General features: G+C 34.7%; 1 protein-coding gene across 1 annotated transcript; it reads left to right on the plus strand.

The window, feature by feature from the left end:
- The first annotated feature begins 3,581 nt into the window (after positions 1-3,581).
- Positions 3,582-6,594, plus strand: LOC127807476 (berberine bridge enzyme-like 8). Its single transcript, XM_052345346.1, has 2 exons — positions 3,582-4,204; positions 5,359-6,594. Exons 1-2 carry the CDS (start codon positions 3,631-3,633, stop codon positions 6,396-6,398), a joined length of 1,614 nt encoding a protein of 537 aa, XP_052201306.1. The 5' UTR covers positions 3,582-3,630; the 3' UTR covers positions 6,399-6,594.
- The last annotated feature ends 12,825 nt before the right edge of the window (positions 6,595-19,419 follow it).

The raw sequence follows: 19,419 nt of genomic DNA on the forward strand, positions 1-19,419 counted from the left end.
TTAATTACAGAAATACCTCTAGATTCCATCTGATTCTCGTGCATCCCTTTTGGATGGACCACAAGGTATCCGGATTTAGATGGTTGAGGGTGCAATCACTATGTGCTCTGTTATGGCTCCTGCAATTTTCTTTTACTTTTCTTTTCTCTTTTTATTTTTCTTAACAAAAATAAAAAAAATTTATAGACATGAGTGTGACCCTAATAGATTTGAAATACTTAGTTTTTTTTTTTTTTTTCAAGTTTATCTGTATTGTTCACATTTATAATTTTTATACGAAGACAACTAATTAAGTATTTAAATTGTTCAAGTGTCTCCATCAATTTCCATAAGAGCTCTTCATGCCTGTATTTATGTGCAATCACTTAATTATTGCAATCACTAATTAAGATATATATATATTTTGGGATTGTATCAATATAATTAATAAGGATTGCCAACTTTGGCCAAGCTGATTTTGAAATATAATGTCAAGAAGTCAAGAGAGATATATACATAGTGTTACTCATTTATTTATTTATTCTCGTTAGAGTTACTCATTTACTAAGATATATAGGTGTTGAATAAATTTATGTGGTTTGTGTTTCAGGTCACCATTTCCTGTCAATGACTATCACATTGTTGAATATGAAGATAAGTCCAATGTCACATCAAATGAAATAATATTGAAATAATATTTTTCCCGTCAAATGAAAAAGACATATATATATATATATGTATTTTGGACTATATCAACTCCCTCCTCTTAAAAATTCCCTTGTCCTCGTGGGTTTAATTCTGGGTCTAATTCAACTACGACGGCCATAAAATTTCAGAACTTCCACAAAAAATCTCTATTTCCTTGTCTGCCTCACTACTATTCAAGGAAGTTTGAATCATGAATAGTCTTTTACAATGACGTCGAGGACAAAATTTTTCATTACTCTTGAAGCATAATCTTTTCTTCATTTTGTCCTCTATTTCTTCCATAATTAATTTCTTGATTGAGAATGTTGCCAATTTTGGATAAGGTGAGATCACGGACTTTGTATAACCGAGCCATCCCAATAGTCGAAGACAACGAAGTTGGTTTATTAACCCGTGCGAGTGAATTCTTTAAGGCCTCCCACAGAGCAGCTAACTTGTCAAATTTGCTTCATTAGTCCTGCCTTCATTATAATAAAAATGATTTATTGAGGCATCTTTTTTTGGGTATTTTTTAGAAAGTGTCCTCTAAAATACCATTTTAAGGCATAATCTAAAAAAGTGTCCCAATACAATAACTTTAATGAGGCACAACAATTAAGTGCCCTATAAAATATCATTTTAAGACACAATTTAAAGAAGTGCCCCAACAAAACAACTTTAATGAGGCACAACAATGAAATGCCTTAATAGACAAATATAAGTGTCTTAATAGATAAATCTAATAGGGCAGAATTTTTGAAATGCCCCATTAAAATAATTCTAACAAGACACTCTAATAAAGTGCCCTAATAGACAAATCTTAAGTGTCCCAATAGAATAATTCTAATGAAACTTAGATATACTATAAAATAAACATAGGCACATATATTAATAAGATAATGCGTAGATTAGGTGGTCATGCGTGTGCAAGAAAAAAGAAAGGTTCAGGGTTCGAGCTGAGGGAGAAATAAGTTAGAGTTAAGAGATGGCCTTGTGGGGAATATGAAAAATAAATTTATAGTGATTTTTGAGGCATTTTTAAGTGTCGCAACAAACTTAAATTTATAGTTATTTTTTAGACATTTGTAAGTGCCTCAATATGTTTTTGGGGCACAGTTACACGAGGCATTATTGTTAATGCCCTAATAGTTAAAATGCCTCAATAAACTATCTATTAAGGCATTTTTAAATGCCTCTTAATTCAAAATTTATTGTAGTACTTTGCCAATTATTTCTCAAACCTATCCTGATAATCTTGTATTGAACTAGTTTGTTGTAATTGAATTAATTCAACAAAGAAATTCATATATTGATTTGACTCATACCTTGACTTTAGCCCATCTCCAAATTCTTCCCATGTGACTATGCCCAATTCTTGGTATAACAATTGATACCACAAATGAGCATCTCATCTAAATGGAATGATGCCAATTAATTAAGAGATGTGTGATCTAATTAATTCTCACCCCCACACACATCTATGATTTGTTGCTATCCCAATGTCAAACAATATAATTATTGTCATACAGATAACAGATCAAATTTTTATATTATTTTATACTTTAAATTTTAGTTTAATTTTTTTCAAAAATATATGAAAGCAAATTTGTCATTAAACTAATGAGACAAAATTTTTGACTATTTCAAAAATATTAAAAGATGGTTTTTATAATTTCACAATTTACCTTTATGATTATGTTTCGACATTCATTATACTTAAAATTGTTTAAGACATAATTATTATTTTTTTAATATTTTGTCAATAATTTAAAGGGTTAACTAAAAGAAATCTTAGTATCTTGTCTCTCGTGTAATTATTATTAAAATTTATGTAATTATTTTGTAATTATTATATAATTTTACTTTAAAAATTATTTTATATTAAAATTAAAATTTAGCCTGAATTTTTAAGAATATATGAAAAATACCTCAAAGTTATATATTTTAAGATCATAGTCAAATCAATCCCTTATACTATGTTTTGTGAAAAAGAAAAAAAGGAAAAGAATATAACTTTGAGAGGGGTGCAGAAAAGGTAAATACCAAAAAATAAAGGTAACTTTTACTATTTTTCAATTTTCTTTTACTAGGAAACCTTAATTACAGAAATACTCCCAGATTCCATCTGATTCTCGTGCGTCCCTTTTGGATGGACAACAAGGGATCCGGATTAAGATGGTCGAGGGTGCAATCACTATGTGCTCTGTTATGGCTCCTACAATTTGCTTTTACTTTTCTGTATTTTTCACATTTGTAATTTTTATTTGAAGGCAACCAATTAAATATTTAAGCTTTTGAAGTGTCTCCATCAGTTTTCGTAAGAGCTCTCCATACCCAACAATTGTTTTCATGGTCTTTTCTAAATTTTTCACCCACTATTTCATATCTATGCTTTGATATCACTTTGGTACAGTCGTTGAGACATGACTCTTTTCTCTACTTATTTTGACTTAAATAAAGAAAAAAATATAGATTTTTATTGAATTAATGAGTAAAATTTTTTGAGTATTTTGAAAATCTTAAAAGATGGTTTTTATAATTTCACAATTTACCTTTTTGCGTGCAAAAGAAACAAACTTGAACTAAACTGAAAACTCTAGAGGAAAACAGCAAAAGAAACAAACTTGAACTAGACTGAAAAAAGACATGAATGACGTGTGCATGACGTAGAAACAACAACGCGTGCGTGCGTATACATGCTATAAAGTAGACCACTAATTAACGACTGATTTGAATATTAATAATGAGGAATAATACCTATGCCAATTAACCATGAAGAACGCTCGATGTCAAAAACCCAAGATGGTTACGCTTTTGCCTTCTTAATTTGGCTTTTGAATGGTCAAACATTTGTGGCTAGAACTAGAAGCCCTCCATTATCCACTTCTCTAAACCAAACACGTCCTTATAAATACCAAACCCAAACCTCCAACACATCACAGATTCAAAAGCAAGAACCCCGAAATGACAACTTCAACTCTTGTATTATTATTAGTTTCAACGTTCCTGGCTGCATTTCTTCATCCTTCTTCTTCATCGGCAGTTTCTGATTCTAACCTTCAGGCATTCATTCAGTGCCTCGACAGCCATTCCGACCCTTCTTTTCCGGCCTCGCCAGCCGTCTACACTCCCAACAACTCTTCCTATTCTTCTGTTCTTCAGGCTTACATTCGAAACCTCAGGTTCAACGAATCTTTCACCCCCAAACCAGTGCTCATTCTCACTGCATTGCACGAGTCCCACATCCAGGCCTCCATTATTTGCGGCAAAGCTCATGGCCTCCAGATGAAGATCCGAAGTGGCGGCCATGATTACGAAGGAATCTCGTATTGGTCTGAGGTTTCCTTCTTTATTCTCGACCTGTTTAACTTTAGATCCATCAATGTCAGTTTGGAAGACGAGACCGCTTGGGTTCAAGTTGGCGCAACTCTTGGCGAAGTCTACTACCGAATCGCCGAGAAAAGCAAAACCCATGGCTTCCCCGCCGGAGTTTGCCCGACTGTTGGCATTGGCGGCACCATTAGCGGCGGTGGATATGGTGATGATGTTAAATATTACAACCTTTTGAGTTAATTAGGTTTATTTTTATATCCATTGAGGGGTTGTTGATGAAAAATTAGAAAAATTGCTTAAATACCAACATTTTTAGGGCACCAAAAAGTCAAAATATTTTTGAGAATTAACAATTTTATTTAATACTTTTAATTTTGACAAGAAGAGCCAAATTTTTAAAATTAGTTGCAATTTTAACCAATACTAAAATTAATTTTGACCAATGTGTGGCTTTGCCCAAGTGGCATGTCACTAATTAACATTTAATTTAATTATTTTTGTATTATTTTCTAAAGAAAAATGCTCTACTTTCTATTTTTTGTCATGACGGCCTCTTCTCTCATTTGCTATGGCCATTTCTCGCCTTGCCTTGTCATCTCTTCTCCACTTTACACGAATTGGTTAACACACACACACACCAACATATATATTTATATACACACGGTAACTTATATACACACACATACTTAAATATTTACACATAACAACATATATATATACACACACACACAACAACATATCGTTTATATATAGGTATAGGTCAAAAGTTTGGTTTACCCGAACTAACTGAACTTGTCGGTTTGGTTCGGGTTTTTTTTATATCGGTTCGGTTTGATTAATTATTCTCAAAAGTTCAATTTTCAATTCGATTTTTTATTTCAAAAAATCGAATTAACTGAACCGGTCGAACTTTAAAATGATATTGTTTTGACATTTATAAAACGACTATGTTATCTTCACTTTTGTGCGATATCTGTCAATTACTTTGATTTTTTTGTGTTTCTTTGGTTTAATCGATTCAGTTTGCTTTATACAGTTTGGTTTCAATTTTTTAGTTATCGGTTAATTTGGTTTTTTGAATTAATTAGTCAATTCAATTCTATTTTGCTTCTTGATCCAGTTTAGTTGGTTAATAAGTTTCGATCAATTCAGTTACACCCCTACACACACACAACAGTCCAAAGTTGATATAAATAAATAGTATAATCTTATAATTCATTTTAGGGTACTGTTAATTGCACTACATATTTATTATATCTCAATTTTAGAAAAATTTAAAATGTTTAATGAAAAACACACTATTTAGCTTTACTGTTCATTTCATTCAGTTTTGATTCTGACATGTTTATTTTCATACAGGTAATATGTTGAGGAAATACGGTCTCTCTGTCGATAACGTTGTCGACGCACAAATAATCGACGTCAATGGCAGGCTTCTGGACCGAGAGGCCATGGGTGAGGACTTGTTCTGGGCCATCACCGGCGGCGGAGGATCCAGCTATGGAGTCGTTCTCGCCTACAAAATCAAACTGGTGGCTGTCCCCGAAACAGTGACTGTCTTCCGAGTCAAACGAACCCTAGGCCAAAACGCCACCGACCTCGTTTACCGCTGGACGGAAGTGGCCGACAAGTTGGACCAAGATCTCTTCATCAGACTGATAATAGACGTCGTCAACAGCAGCACGACCGGAGAAAAGACGATCCGGGCGTCGTTCTTCACCTTGTTCCTGGGAGATTCCGAGAGGCTCCTCTCCGTAATGAACCAGAGCTTCCCCGAACTGGGTTTGAAAAAATCAGATTGCACCGAAATGAGCTGGGTTGAATCGGTTCTCTACTATACCAGCTTCCCCACCGGAACGCCGGTGAACGTTCTACTGAGCAGAACTCCCCAAGTTCTCACCCATCTGAAGAGGAAATCGGACTACTTGACCAAACCAATTCCAAAAGAAGGTCTGGAATTCATATGGAAGAAGATGATCGAGCTGGAACGACCGGTGCTGACGTTCAACCCCTACGGCGGGAAGATGGCGGAGATCTCGGCGTCTGCGAAGCCGTTTCCCCACCGGGCCGGAAACATTTGCAAAATCCAGTACGCCACGGACTGGGACGAAGGTGGCAAAGAGGAGGCGAACTACTACGTGAATCTGACGAGGAAGCTACACGAATATATGACTCCATTTGTGTCCAAGTTTCCGAGACAAGCTTTCTGGAATTACAGAGATCTTGACTTGGGGATCAACCACAACGGCCGGAAAAGCTTCGCCGAAGCGGCTGGTTATGGGATTAAGTATTTCATGGGGAATTACATGAGGTTGGTGCAGATAAAGACGAAGGTGGATCCTGATAATTTCTTCAGAAACGAGCAGAGTATTCCAGTCGCTCCACATGCAAGGAAATAATTAAGATGAAGGCTTTATAGCATTATTATAGAACAAGCTTCTTCGATTTGTGTACCACACCTATATATATATATATATTGTTTCCTCTCGATCGATACTGTACGAAGATAGAAAATATATTGTATTTTTAGTTTACAGGGATTGTAAAATTAGTAAAGAATAAATGGAAGAAAATAAAAGCATTGTTCTACTTTTACTCGTGTTATGATGAAAATGGCGTTCTTATACGTAATTCTTACTTGTGTTATCCATCTATTTAATAATAATTTTTTTACTTGTAACGTTATGCATAAAAGAAACTTACTTGTAATGTTATGTATACTATAATTGCTTCTCTAATATCAGTGTTTTGATATATAATCGAAGTGTCAAAAGAGACCAATCCCGGAAAAATATTCTTTTTGTTGGTTCTTTTAAAAAATATTAACAAATCTCCAAAGTGTATATATAGTTTGTTAACTGCATTAAAACGGGTTGTTACGTACCTGTTAAACAGTAAACTTGTAATTTAATTAGTCTTAGCCTCAGGACCCATGAATATTTGTCTATTTGGGGCCTATAAATTTGGAAACCCTCCCTTTTGTAAGGGCCCATTGTCACCCCCTCTCCTTCTGCAAACCTAGCTTCGCCCCTGCCTTTCTCCCTCTTTTGCTTTTGCTTGTTGCCCTGCCTTTGTCGCTCCGTCACTTCGGGCTTTGACCTCACCCTCGTTAGCAACGGCTCGCCCTCGCTCTCGCCTCTCGTTGCACCGTTACTCACTGCCTTTCTCTCGCTCGGTCGCTTGCCCTCACCAGCTCGCCTCCCCCTTGGCTAGTGTCTCGCTCTCCGTCGCTCGCTGCCTTTCTCTTGCTTTGTCGCAGTTTCGCACTTTCGTCGACTCGCCCTCCATCGCTTGCCCTCTCCGGCTTGGCCTCGTGGCCGATGGCTCGCTCTTGCCTCTTGCTCCGTCGTCTCAAGAGTCTATTTTTATATTTCGCCTCAAGACCCCAAAATGTCAAGTACGACATTGTTCACTACAAGAAATTCGAGATTTAGCGATGGAAATATTCGGTCGCTAAATCCAAAAATCCTTCGATAAATCAATTTAGCGATGGATTAGCAACGGAATTTTTTCATTCCTAAAGTCATCGTCGCTAATTTTTTTTGCGACGGATCCGTCACCAATTTAGCGATGGATTAGCGACGAAAATTTTCTGTTGCTAAATGCATTTTTTTTAAATTTAGCGACCAAAATTTCAGTCTCTATTTTCTAAAAAAATATATTTATTTTAGCGACAGAATATTCGGTCGCTATTTTTTTGAAATTGTTTTATAAAATATGTTTTTATTTTTTTCATAAAAAATAAAAAATTAAAAATTAAAAAATATTTAGGGACTAAAATATTTCGTCGCTAAAGCATATTAAAAAATAAAAAAATTAAAAATTAAAAAATGTTTTCACTACATTAGAAAAAGAACACTACAATCCTAACAAACATAAAATTATTAAAAAAGAAGATAATTAATTAATATTAAAAAAATAATACTTAAATATATAAACTTTAAATATAACCAAAAAATAGAATAAAATTACAATCCTAGCAAACATTTCTAATAATTTACTAAAAACAAACAAAACATATAAACAAATAAAATAAGGAAAAAAAAGACATAAAAAAATATATGAACAGTAAATAACGTAATAAATAATTTTTTAATAAAATAATGTAAAAAAAAAAACATATAAAAGAAAGAAAAGAACATTTCTAATAATTCACTTAAAAGACCAAGGTTGCAACAAGCAAAAAAGAAAAAAAATTAAAAAAATTAAACAGACAAAAATGAACTGAAAACACTACAAATTTACTAAATTTAACATTAGTAGCAAACAAATTTTAAAAATAAAAAATAAAATAAATATCCAAAAAATAAAAAAAATAAAAAGATATAATTTAACACAGCAAAAGAACCTTGGCGATGGCAATGCCGAGGGGCTACAAGCGAGAGATGCGGGCTAGGCAGTGAGCGAGGGCAAGTCATGAGCCAGAGCGACAGGGCGAGCAACCGAGAAGACGAGGGTTAGCAACCGAGAGACGAAGGCGAGGGCGAGCCATGAGAGGCGAGGGCGATGCAACAAGTGAGAGGCGAGGGCGAGAGAGCCAGCGAGATAAGAGAATGAGGGTGAGAGGTGAGGGCGAGAGAGCCAGAAAGTCAGAGAGGAGGACTTAGAGATTTGGGGGGAAGAGGGGACTTAGGGATTTGGGGGGAGATTTGGGGACTTGGGGATTTTTGGGGGGAAGAGGCGGGGAGATTCTTGCCTCTTGAATTTTTTTTTAATATTTAATAATTAAATAAAAAATAATATAATTTATAAAAATAATATTAATAATTATTTAATTGATAAAAATAATGTAATTTAAATAAAATTTTATTATTAAATAATTTAAATAAAATCTTATTGTAATGATCTAAAATGTGGTAATAAAATAATTTAAATTATTGTATTTTAAATTAATATTTATTTGAAAATTTAATTATATTATAAATCTAATCATTATAATAAATTAATTTGATATATTGAATTATTTATTAATAGTTTGTTATCTTAAAAAATTAATTCTTTTCTATAAATAAAAATTATATTAAACAAAACCTACATAATATCTATAAATTACTAGGGCAAATTTCGAATTTCACAAAAAAAAATTAAAAAATAAGAATTCAAAACTTCCACCGCACTTAAAATTCCCAATTACAGAGTAGAACAATGTTAATGGCAAAACCCATCTGATCAGCACAGTGGGTTCCTGATTGCTAAATTTCATCTATAACATAGAGAGAAAAATAGAGATGACAAATGATAAAAAGATATATTTATTTTTTTCTTGGTCAACAACAATATTTTATACATAATACTTAAAATTCAAAAATAAAAATTAACCCCTATAGTTTTTTTATAGTATAACTATTAAGGGAGAAAACCATTCCATATTTTTGTCCGAAAACTATTCTGGACTTATCTTGATGCTCCCTTATTCTGCTCATTTTAACAAACACTACCTAAATATATTAAATAAATATTTTTTATATTTTTTTTATTTTGTAACAAGAATAACACGTCACTTTTCTAATTATTTATTATGAATGACTTAATTGTACATTTAATTGTATTGCAATGTCTATATATTAGATAGTGACATATGATAATATTATCAAGTATAAGATACAATGTCATCCATATATTATGGTTTTTAAACTTTTTAGCTTAGCCAAAAATTCTCCTATTTATAGAGAGAAAGAGATTGACAAGATAGCTCCTAGATTCCTTTCTATATAATGTAATCCCTCAACATTGTTTCATTTTTATGATTTTTAAAATTTAAAATAAAGAAAATTTCAATAATATTATGATTTTTAAACTTTTTATTTATTTTTCAAATGTAATCTTTGTTTACATTTTATACACATTTAATAAATATTATAAATAATTAATTATTATACATTTAATATATTTTTTATTTTATGCACATGAAATATATTAATTGATATAGTTAGAATTTAGCAATATTATGATTTTTAATATCAATATATTTATTTAAATTTTATAAATTAATTTTTTTATATTCATCTCATGTTTAAATGTATATTTAATTTCTTATAAAATTTAAATATTTATATATTTAAATATTCATTCCAAATTTAAATATTTATAAATTAATTGAATAAAAATAAAAAAATTAACGTTAGTGACGGATTGAATATTCCCTTGCTAAATTAGCGAGAGATTTGGATAATCTGTCACTAACTTTAATTTTTTAATTTTTTTGTTATTTAAACTAATTTTAAATTTTAAATTTTAATTTTAAAGTTAGCAACGAAAAATATATTTTTATTTGGATGTAGGACTTATTTAGTTTATGCGTTTGTGTGAAATCTTTGAAAAATTTGTTCTTTTTAGCCTCAAAAGATATTTTGGACTCTTAGACTTTTAATGAGCCTTTACTCATGACACAACACTCATCTATTAGAATAAATCAAGAATATTTACTGGATTGAAAATAAGAAAACTATATTACAACATAAAGGAAAGAAATATATCAAGAAAAAGGAAAGAAATATTAATATAAAACGTGTTGCTACATACCTATTAAACAGTAAATTTGTAATTTAATTAGTCTTAGCACACAATTTTTAGGAATAAGTGTGCATATTTATAAAAGAATATGGATTAATCTTAAATAATCTGGGATTCAGATTCTTATAGATAACATTTATCTTTATTTTTCCTAATTCATCTAGAATTAGGATTTTTATAGATGAAATTTATCCCTATATTTTATATTTCTTTAAGAATTAAAATTATTTATGGATAATTGTTTATCTTGCCGAAAATTTTTTTGGATGTTAAAGTTATTTAGTTTACACGTTTGTGTAAAACTTCCCACATAATTGATCTCTAATTTAATTACTTAGTTGAGTCTTGACAAATTTTATGATAGAAAATATATTTTTTGTCATAATTTCAAATATATAATTGACAAATTTGTAACAAAAAATAAAAAAAAAAATCCTTTTAGTTAAAACAATTAAAGAAACGATCAATGGAGGTTAACATACACAAAAGAAAAGTGATCTAGATTTTTATATATCTTATTTTTAATTTTTGGCCAATACTAAAAAAAGCATTGACAGTCGCCACCAACCATCGTAGTCGGTGATTTTCAGCAATCAGAGGCAATCACCCGACATCCTTATTCTCACCGACCAACATACCCAAAAATTAGTAAAATCTAATTGTCAAATTTCATAGATCTAAGGTTAAACTTCTGACCAAACCTAACGCAAGTAAACGCACTGGCAGTTGCCACCAACCACCGTGGCCGGTGGTTTTCGGTAATCAGAGACAATCACCCGACACCCTTATTTCTATCGACCAATATATCTAAAATTCATAATAAATTTTTTAAAGATCCAGGATGGATAACTACCCACCCTTGACTGTACGTGACTCCGCCATTGCCTGAACTTTCTTATGTGCCAACTCCAATGGATATGCTAACATCTGGTTTAGTTGCGTGAGACTAACAATAAATCAAAATAATAAATATTTAGTATGTTTAAGTAAATTATAATTTTTCAAACAGAATTTTGAGATGAAATGTAATCATGTACCTCAATTTTCTCTTTCTTTTTCTGGCTTTTTTTGTTTTCATATTTTTTCTTCTTCAAAACAAACTTCTCTACATTAGAGACCCTTCTAGTCTTGGGTGCACGCCCATATCTTTGAACAACTAGAGGACTATGAAGCCTATTGTTTTCACCAAAAACCTTACCAATGTCATAAGTGGTATTAGTACTTGTCAAAAAATAACTCTTCAAGATTGATTCATTTTTGTTTAATTTTTGTAATACCCTATGTTCGTATGAGGTTGTCACATAATTTTAATAAGTTAATACTGAAAAATTGGTTTGATAGTAGTTATAAGTATCGAATTGACTGCAGAGAATGCCCCGGAGTGAAATTGTCTAAGGAAAATGATATAGTCTCGACGAATGTTTCGAGATAGGATTTATAGTATCGAAAGAAATCAAATCGGGAACAGTTTCCAGTATAGCTAACATACATCTATCATTTAGGCTGCAAAACCGAATCATTGTAGGAGACTCCTGAAAAATCAACGAAACCCTAGAAGGGCTCCGGTTTTGCGTAAGGATCAACCCTTCATTGGTTTCGAGATGAATCAATGGTCTGGTGAGGACACTGGGGCAAAAAACATCCTTTTTAACTAAACTTCAAATTATTAATTCTGTGTTTTCGGTATTGTAATGCCAATTAATTCAGTGTTTAAGTATATTATTGTAATTAAAGAATTATTCTAATAAATTTAGGGTTAAAAATGAGATTTAAATATATAATTTTCTAATTTCTATAATATAATATATAATTATATATATAAGTATGCGCATCCTCTGTAAATCCCACGCCCTGCAACCTTCCCCCATGCCCTGTAAATCAGCCATGCTTTTGCATCTGTGATTTGCGCAAATTGGAAGAGAATAGCAGCGAGATTTGAGGAAATAGCAGCCAGATTTGTGGAGATTTTCTAATGTGCGTGGTGGGCAAGCATACAGCAGTGATATATATGTATATATAAATAGGTTTTGCATGGAGCCACTGCCAATAAATTGGCAGCAATCTTGGTCGAAAGAAGTAGAGCTCCAAGAGATCGAGAGAGAAAGAGAGAGAGTGAGCTAGATAGAAAGATCGAGAGAGAGAGAGCCGGAAGCAACCAGCTCGCAGCAGCCATGGCGGCTAGCATCAAGTCGCATAGCGGCTGCAAGCGGCATCTAAGGGAGTTGGGCGACGGTCGCAAAGGCTAGCGGCGATGCTAGGCTGCGTGAGCGGAGGCGTACGGTGGCTCGAGCAAGCGGCGGCGAGGCCGAATGCGGCCAAAGCTGGCCACATAGTTGCAGGCGGCTGGACACGAGACAAGGGAGCTGCTGCGATGGCAGCTCGCAATGGCGAGCGAGGTGCGGCCGGCGGAAGCACCAGCGGGCAGCGAGGGAGGCCACAGCATGTTGCGGCACCGGGCGGTATGGCGGCTGGGCGAGGAGCTGGTTCGCGGAAGTTGCATGCTGGAAGGAAGAAGAGAAGAGAAGGAAGAAGAAGAAGAAGAAGAAAGAAGAAGAAAAATAAGAAAAGGAAAAAAGAAAAAGAAAGAGAAGAAGAAGTAGAGGCGCAGCAGTTGCAGGGGTGGGAGGAAGAAGAAGGAGGAAGAGGAAGCAAGGAGAAGAAAAGAAAGAAAAAAGAAAGGAAAAGAAAAGAAAAAGAAATAAAAGAAAAGAAAATAGGAAAATGATGGGAAAAAATCCTAGAAAATCCCACAAAATAGGAAATTATGTTTTGGTAATATCTCAGAACTTTTAGCGAGGAAAATGGCTTGGGCACGAGTTTCAAGGATAGGGCACGCATACCGAGAAAGCCGGAGATGCTAAGTTAAGGTGAGTGAAATTTCCTAGAAAATTCTAGAAATTCAGGAATATTATTTTATGAATTTTTGTGATGAAATATTTGAGAAAATATTTACGAAATATTTAGTGTGGATTTATTGAGGAAAAATAGGAAGAAATAGAGAGAAAATTAAAGAAAATGCAAGAAATTATGGAAAAATAGGTTTTAATACTTATTTAAATAATTATGATGATTAGGATGCTTTGAGGCTAAAGTTGAAATGACTGTGGGAATTTTGAGGATGGCACGCAAATCGAGGCAATGCAAGAGGCATGCGCGAATATCGAAGTAACCCAATAAACTTGAGAAGGTAAGTGGTACTCCCAAACTGAAATTTAGTTTTATGAAAAATACTTGGCTTGTAAGAGATTTATGTTCAAATCCCGATCCTCAGGAATGTTTTCATCATATTGACATGCCCTGATATATATCTATCACGTAGACTGCATATATGACATGACTATGAAATGCATATGTACACGTTGATATCATCGATCACATGCATTGAGGCCGTAGGGAGTACGAACTAGCACCGCTACTTTATCAAGGGTGCCCCCAAACACACCGGTTTCGAAAGAGATGGTCGTAAGAATGGTAAATAGCATGAGGGGTACAGTTGACACCTATGATGAAAGATATTACATACACACATGATATACCATTATGTACCCTTACTTAGATGATTCATTATCTAACTTGGGCTTTGTCCCTAAAATATTCAAACGTTCCAGATGGAGATTATAACAGATATGAGGATAAATGAAGCATGAAATGGCACTTAGCAGAGTACATGAGGAGTGAAATGTATGTTATGTAGTCCATGTATTTAAGTTCTACTACTTTGAATTTTGAACGTTTTGAGAAATGTTGATGTATATCCTTACGGTTAATGAAATGTAAGAATTGATTTATGATCAATGTTAAGATATCAGATTCGATCTTTGCTTCTGCATTTGATGTGTATAATGATTATCTTTCGAGATAAATGAATGAGAATTCTAGGATGGATTCGGGGAATGATGTGGTTTAGCATTAGTTTAAAAGAAAAAATTTATTGTTCCAGAATTATCTTAATTTATAACGCGCTCGGAAAAGCAGGGCGTTACAGTTGGTATCAGAGCTTAAGTTTATGGGAAGCCTTAAGTAACTCTGATGTAGTAGATATTAGAGTTAAACCCTATTTGGAGATTAGGGAATAGCAATTTGGAGACTTAAGAGGATCTGATATTGATAGAACCAGTTAGTAGGAACACCAAGTGGAGGCTTAGGGGAAAGAAATTAATGGTTCGTAAGATGAAATCCCTATTTAGGAGATTTGGGGATTGTCGGTTGAAGACTTAGATTTTACTGGATTTAAGTGTTGTGTAGTGGAAGTGCATGTCTAGGAAAGTTCTGGCTAAGGAAAGACTTGGTATTTAAGTGTGTCCATTTGTGACCCACCTCTATTTCCTAGGAACTTACCTGGTGTACTATTCACGTACAGACACTATTCTAGTATACTGTTACTATTCTCAGTGAATAGTAGAAGCCTGATGGAAGCTAGTGCAAGCAGAATGATCTAGCTAGCTATGGAAGTTAGATGATATGATTCGGGTGTAAGGTTGACTCGGTGTCCATGATTATGGAGCCGAGAGATTTAGAGACTGTTGATTTGAGGTCATTAGTCGAAATCATTGCGATGAATGATATGATAGCTGATAGTTATCAAAAATGATTGAGTCATTGATGACTAGTCTGATGTGACATAGCGAGCTGTTAAGTTAGGATCGAATGATAAGTATTTCGAGGACCATTTAGTGTCTCAGAAGTAAGATGTGTGAGATTAGGGATCCAATGGATTGAGTCAAGCAAGAGACTGAAGGTGGTCAAGTGATGGCAAGTAAGTTGCGTCAATTGATGAGGTGGTAGTGGTGCAACCAATGGGAGTCGCAGAGACGGAACAAGGAACCCTAAGAGTGTGTAGGGTCCAAGTTCCAATTGTCTAGGGTGCGAAGTGTGCCACTAGCTGATTGAAAGAGGCTGGAAGCCTAAGGGAATCAACTCGAAATGAAATGGATTGAATATGGACTGAGTGTCTTATTTAAAGAATTGTATCGGGGTTCGCGGTCATCTTGGGAGTGGGTGACACGACGAACAGTGCGAAGCCCAAGGAGTAGAATACCTCGGTATCTAGTGAGATCATGAATGGTCATGTGCCGATAGTCAACTGGATCTGAAGAACGAAATGCGAGAGTTAGTGGATTCTCGATAAATGAGATTTCAGATAATGGAGCATGGCTAATCTAAAACCTTGACAATGAGTAAGCAACCTCGGTTTAAAGTAGAGTTCGGGTACCGAAAAATAAAAGAGTTGCTTGATAGGTCATATCGACCCTAAAGGAACGATGTCAACAGAGGTTGTGACTACAGTTCGATGTGTCAAATAGACCTACGGAATCAGGTAAAGTTGTCGGTGGTCAACCCGACGAGGAGAACTCAGAAGCACTATGATAAATGGTGGATTGGGAGCCATAATTAAAAGGAAATAGAGTTCACGGAAGAAGATTGGAACCACATATCGTGGTCTGATTCGAGATTTTCGGAGACAAATCGGTTTGAGACTCTTGAGGAATTTATTGGAAAAAAAAAATTGATTGACGATCTAAGGATTCATGAGGAAATTTTAAAGTTTTCAGGTAGAAATCCGACGAGGATTGGAGTACCGTAGATGATGAAAGTACCTGCTTACCCTAGCTAGCAGTATAGTTACGGATTGTTGATTGTGCAAATCTTGGACGTGATTGAGAGAATCAAGTAATAGCAGATAATGGGTTGTAATAGAAAAAGCCGCAGACCTAAATTGATTAGAAATTCGAGATTTTGATTTTGGAGAATGAAACCCTCGTATGACTAGACGGTTAGTCTAGGTAGCCTGGTAGGAAAATTGGGAGATGTATAGCTAGATAATCGTTAAAGTGATGTTAGCAAATTATGATTATAAGGAGCCTATTGATCTATTGTACAAGCACTTGTAGTTAGTAAAAAGTCGTAAGAAAAAAAGAAAATGCCAGGAGCTATTCTCGGAAGATTTATCAAAATTATTTCTTAATTATCAATAATAGCTTGAGATTACTAGATGCTTAGCTATAAGTGGCTTGATTAAGAACGTAAATTATCAGGCTTTGAAAGAGGTGATAATTAAGAGTTGATATATTTACCTCGAATTTGATTAATTATAAAACAGCTGTAAGGGGCTATGATATTTTCTAGGATTGATGTACGATTGAGAAGTAAAGTAGACCCTTGTAATATTAAGGTTGCATGTGACGCTGTGATGCTTGAGGGTAAATGGTTCTGAGATTTTGATTGGATAGACTGTGTGGACTAAAAGGCTAAAAATAGTACGAATAAAGTTAATAACACCATTACCAAGACAAGTAGATAATAGAGTCAATGAGCAAGTCTAGAGATTACGAGTTGGTAAGTGAACATGTGCTACGATTGATTGGAAGTCAAAAGAGCCGATGGTTAAATACGAGGAAAGAAATTAGAAGATTTTTGTATGATGAAGTATGATTGGCATGAGATGGTGCCTTAAGGATCGAGCATGATTAAAGTTAGTTGACATGAAACATTATTACTCGAGGATTAGTTCAAGCAAATTTGAGGATTAAATGGTTAATTTGAAGATATAAAACGTTATTGAGGATCACTTTGAAAAGTACGAAAACTTATTTGAGTTATGGGCATGGATGAATAGATATTAGTATTGTTAGATTGGAAGATAACGTTAGGTTTCAATTGATATTAAAAATTAGATTACGAAAGGAAGATTTGGGGACAAATAGAATCTATTAACTGTAAAGATTTCTTGATGAGATAGATATATGACATGATTAGAAAATGATTGTGGTCAATTGTCAGAAATTTGAGATTTAGGACATGTGGTAAATTTTGAGGATGGAATTTTTGTAAGGAATGGAGAATGTAATACCCCATGTTCATATGAGGTTGCCACGTAATTTTGATAAGTTTAGAATACTGAAAAATTGGTTTGATAGCAGTTATAAGTATCGAATTAACTGTAGGGAATGCCCCGGAGTGAAATTGTCTAAGAAAAATGATATGGTCTCGATGAGCGATTCGAGATAGGATTTATAGTATCGAAAGAAATCGAATCAGGAACAGTTTTTGGTACAACTAAAATACAGTTGCCATTTAGGCTGCAAAACCGAATCGTTGTAGGAGACTTCCGAAAAATCAATGGAACCCTAGGAGGTCTCCGATTTTGCGTAAGGATCAACCCTTAAGAAGTTTCGAGATGAATCGATGGCCTGGTGAGGACACTAGGGCAAAAATCGTCTTTTTTAACTAAACTTCAAGTTATTAATTCTGTGTTTTCGGTATTGTAATGCCAATTAATTTGGTGTTTAAGGATATTATTGCAATTAGAGAATTATTCTAATAAATTTAGGGTTAAAAATGAGATTTAAATATATAATTTTCTAATTTCTATAACAATATATATATAAGTATGCGCATCCTCTGTAAATCCCACGCCCTGCAACCTTCCCCCATGTCCTGTAAATCAACCATGCTTTTGCATCCGTGATTTGCGCAAATTGGAAGAGAATAGTAGCGAGATTTGAGAAAATGGCAGCTAGATTTGTGGAGATTTTCTGATGTGCAAGCATATAGTAGTGATATATATGTATATATAAATAGGTTTTGCGTGGAGCCACTGCCTATAAACTGGCAGCAATCTTGGCCGAAATAAGCAGAGCTCCAAGAGATCGAGGGAGAGAGAGAGAGAGAGCGAGCAAGATGGAGAGATCGAGAGAGAGATCCGGAAGCAACCAGCTCGCGACAGCCATGGCCGTGAGCATCAAGTCGCGTAGCGGCTGCAAGCGGCATCTAAGGGAGCTGGGCGACAATCGCGGGGGCTAGCGGCGATGCTGGGCTGCTCCAGCGGAGGGCACGATGGTGCGGGCAAGCGGCAGCGAGGCCGAATGTAGCCAAAGCTAGCCGCACAGTTGCAAGCGGCCATGGCCACGAGCTCCGCGACTAGACACGAGGCAGGGGAGCTGTCGCGATGGTAGCTCGCAGCGGCGAGCGTGGTGCAGCGGGCGGAAGTGCCAGCGGGTAGTGAGGGATGCGGCAGCACGCAGCGGCAGCGGGCGATGTGGCGGTTGGGCGAGGAGTTGGTTCGTGGAAGTTGTAGGCTGGAGAAGAGAAGGAAGAAGAAGAAGAAGAAAGAAGAAAGAAGAAAGAAAAATAAAAAGAAAAGGAAAAAGAAGAAAATGAAAAAAGAAAATGAAAGGGAAGAAGAAGTAGAGGCGCGGCAATTGCAGGGCAGTAGGAAAAAAGAGGAGGAGGAGGAAGGAAGGAGAAGAAAAGAAAGAAAAGAAAAAGGAAAAGAAAAGAAAAAAAAGGGAAAAGAAAAGAAAAAGAAAGAAAAGAAAAGAAAATAGGAAAATGATGGGGAAAAATCTTAGAAAATCTCAAAAAATAGGAAATTATGTTTCGGTAATATCCCGATAATTTTAGCGAGGAAAATGGCTAGGGCACGAGTTTCAAGGATAGAGCACGCATACCGAGGAAGCCGGAGATGCTAAGTTAAGGTGAGTGAAATTTCATAGAAAATTCTAAAAATTCAGGAATATTATTTTATGAATTTTCGTAGTGAAATATTTGAGAAAATATTTACGAAATATTTAGTGTGGATTTATTGAGGAAAAATAGGAAGAAATAGAGAGAAAATTAAAGAAAATGCAAGAAATTATGGAAAAATAAGTTTTAATACTTATTTAAATAATTATGGTGATTAGGATGCTTTGAGGCTTAAGTTGAAGTGACTGTGCGAATTTTGAGGATGGCGCGCAAATCGAGACAATGCAAGAGGCAGGCGCCGAGGCGATGCAAGAGGCATGCGCGAATATCGAAGTAGCCCGATAAGCTTGAGAAGGTAAGTGGTACTCCCAAGCTGAAATTTAGTTTTATGGAAAATACTTGGCTTGTAAGAGATTTATGTTCAAATCCTGATCCTCGGGA

Source organism: Diospyros lotus, chromosome 8, assembly GCF_014633365.1.
Source record: "Diospyros lotus cultivar Yz01 chromosome 8, ASM1463336v1, whole genome shotgun sequence".
Lineage (NCBI taxonomy): Eukaryota > Viridiplantae > Streptophyta > Magnoliopsida > Ericales > Ebenaceae > Diospyros > Diospyros lotus.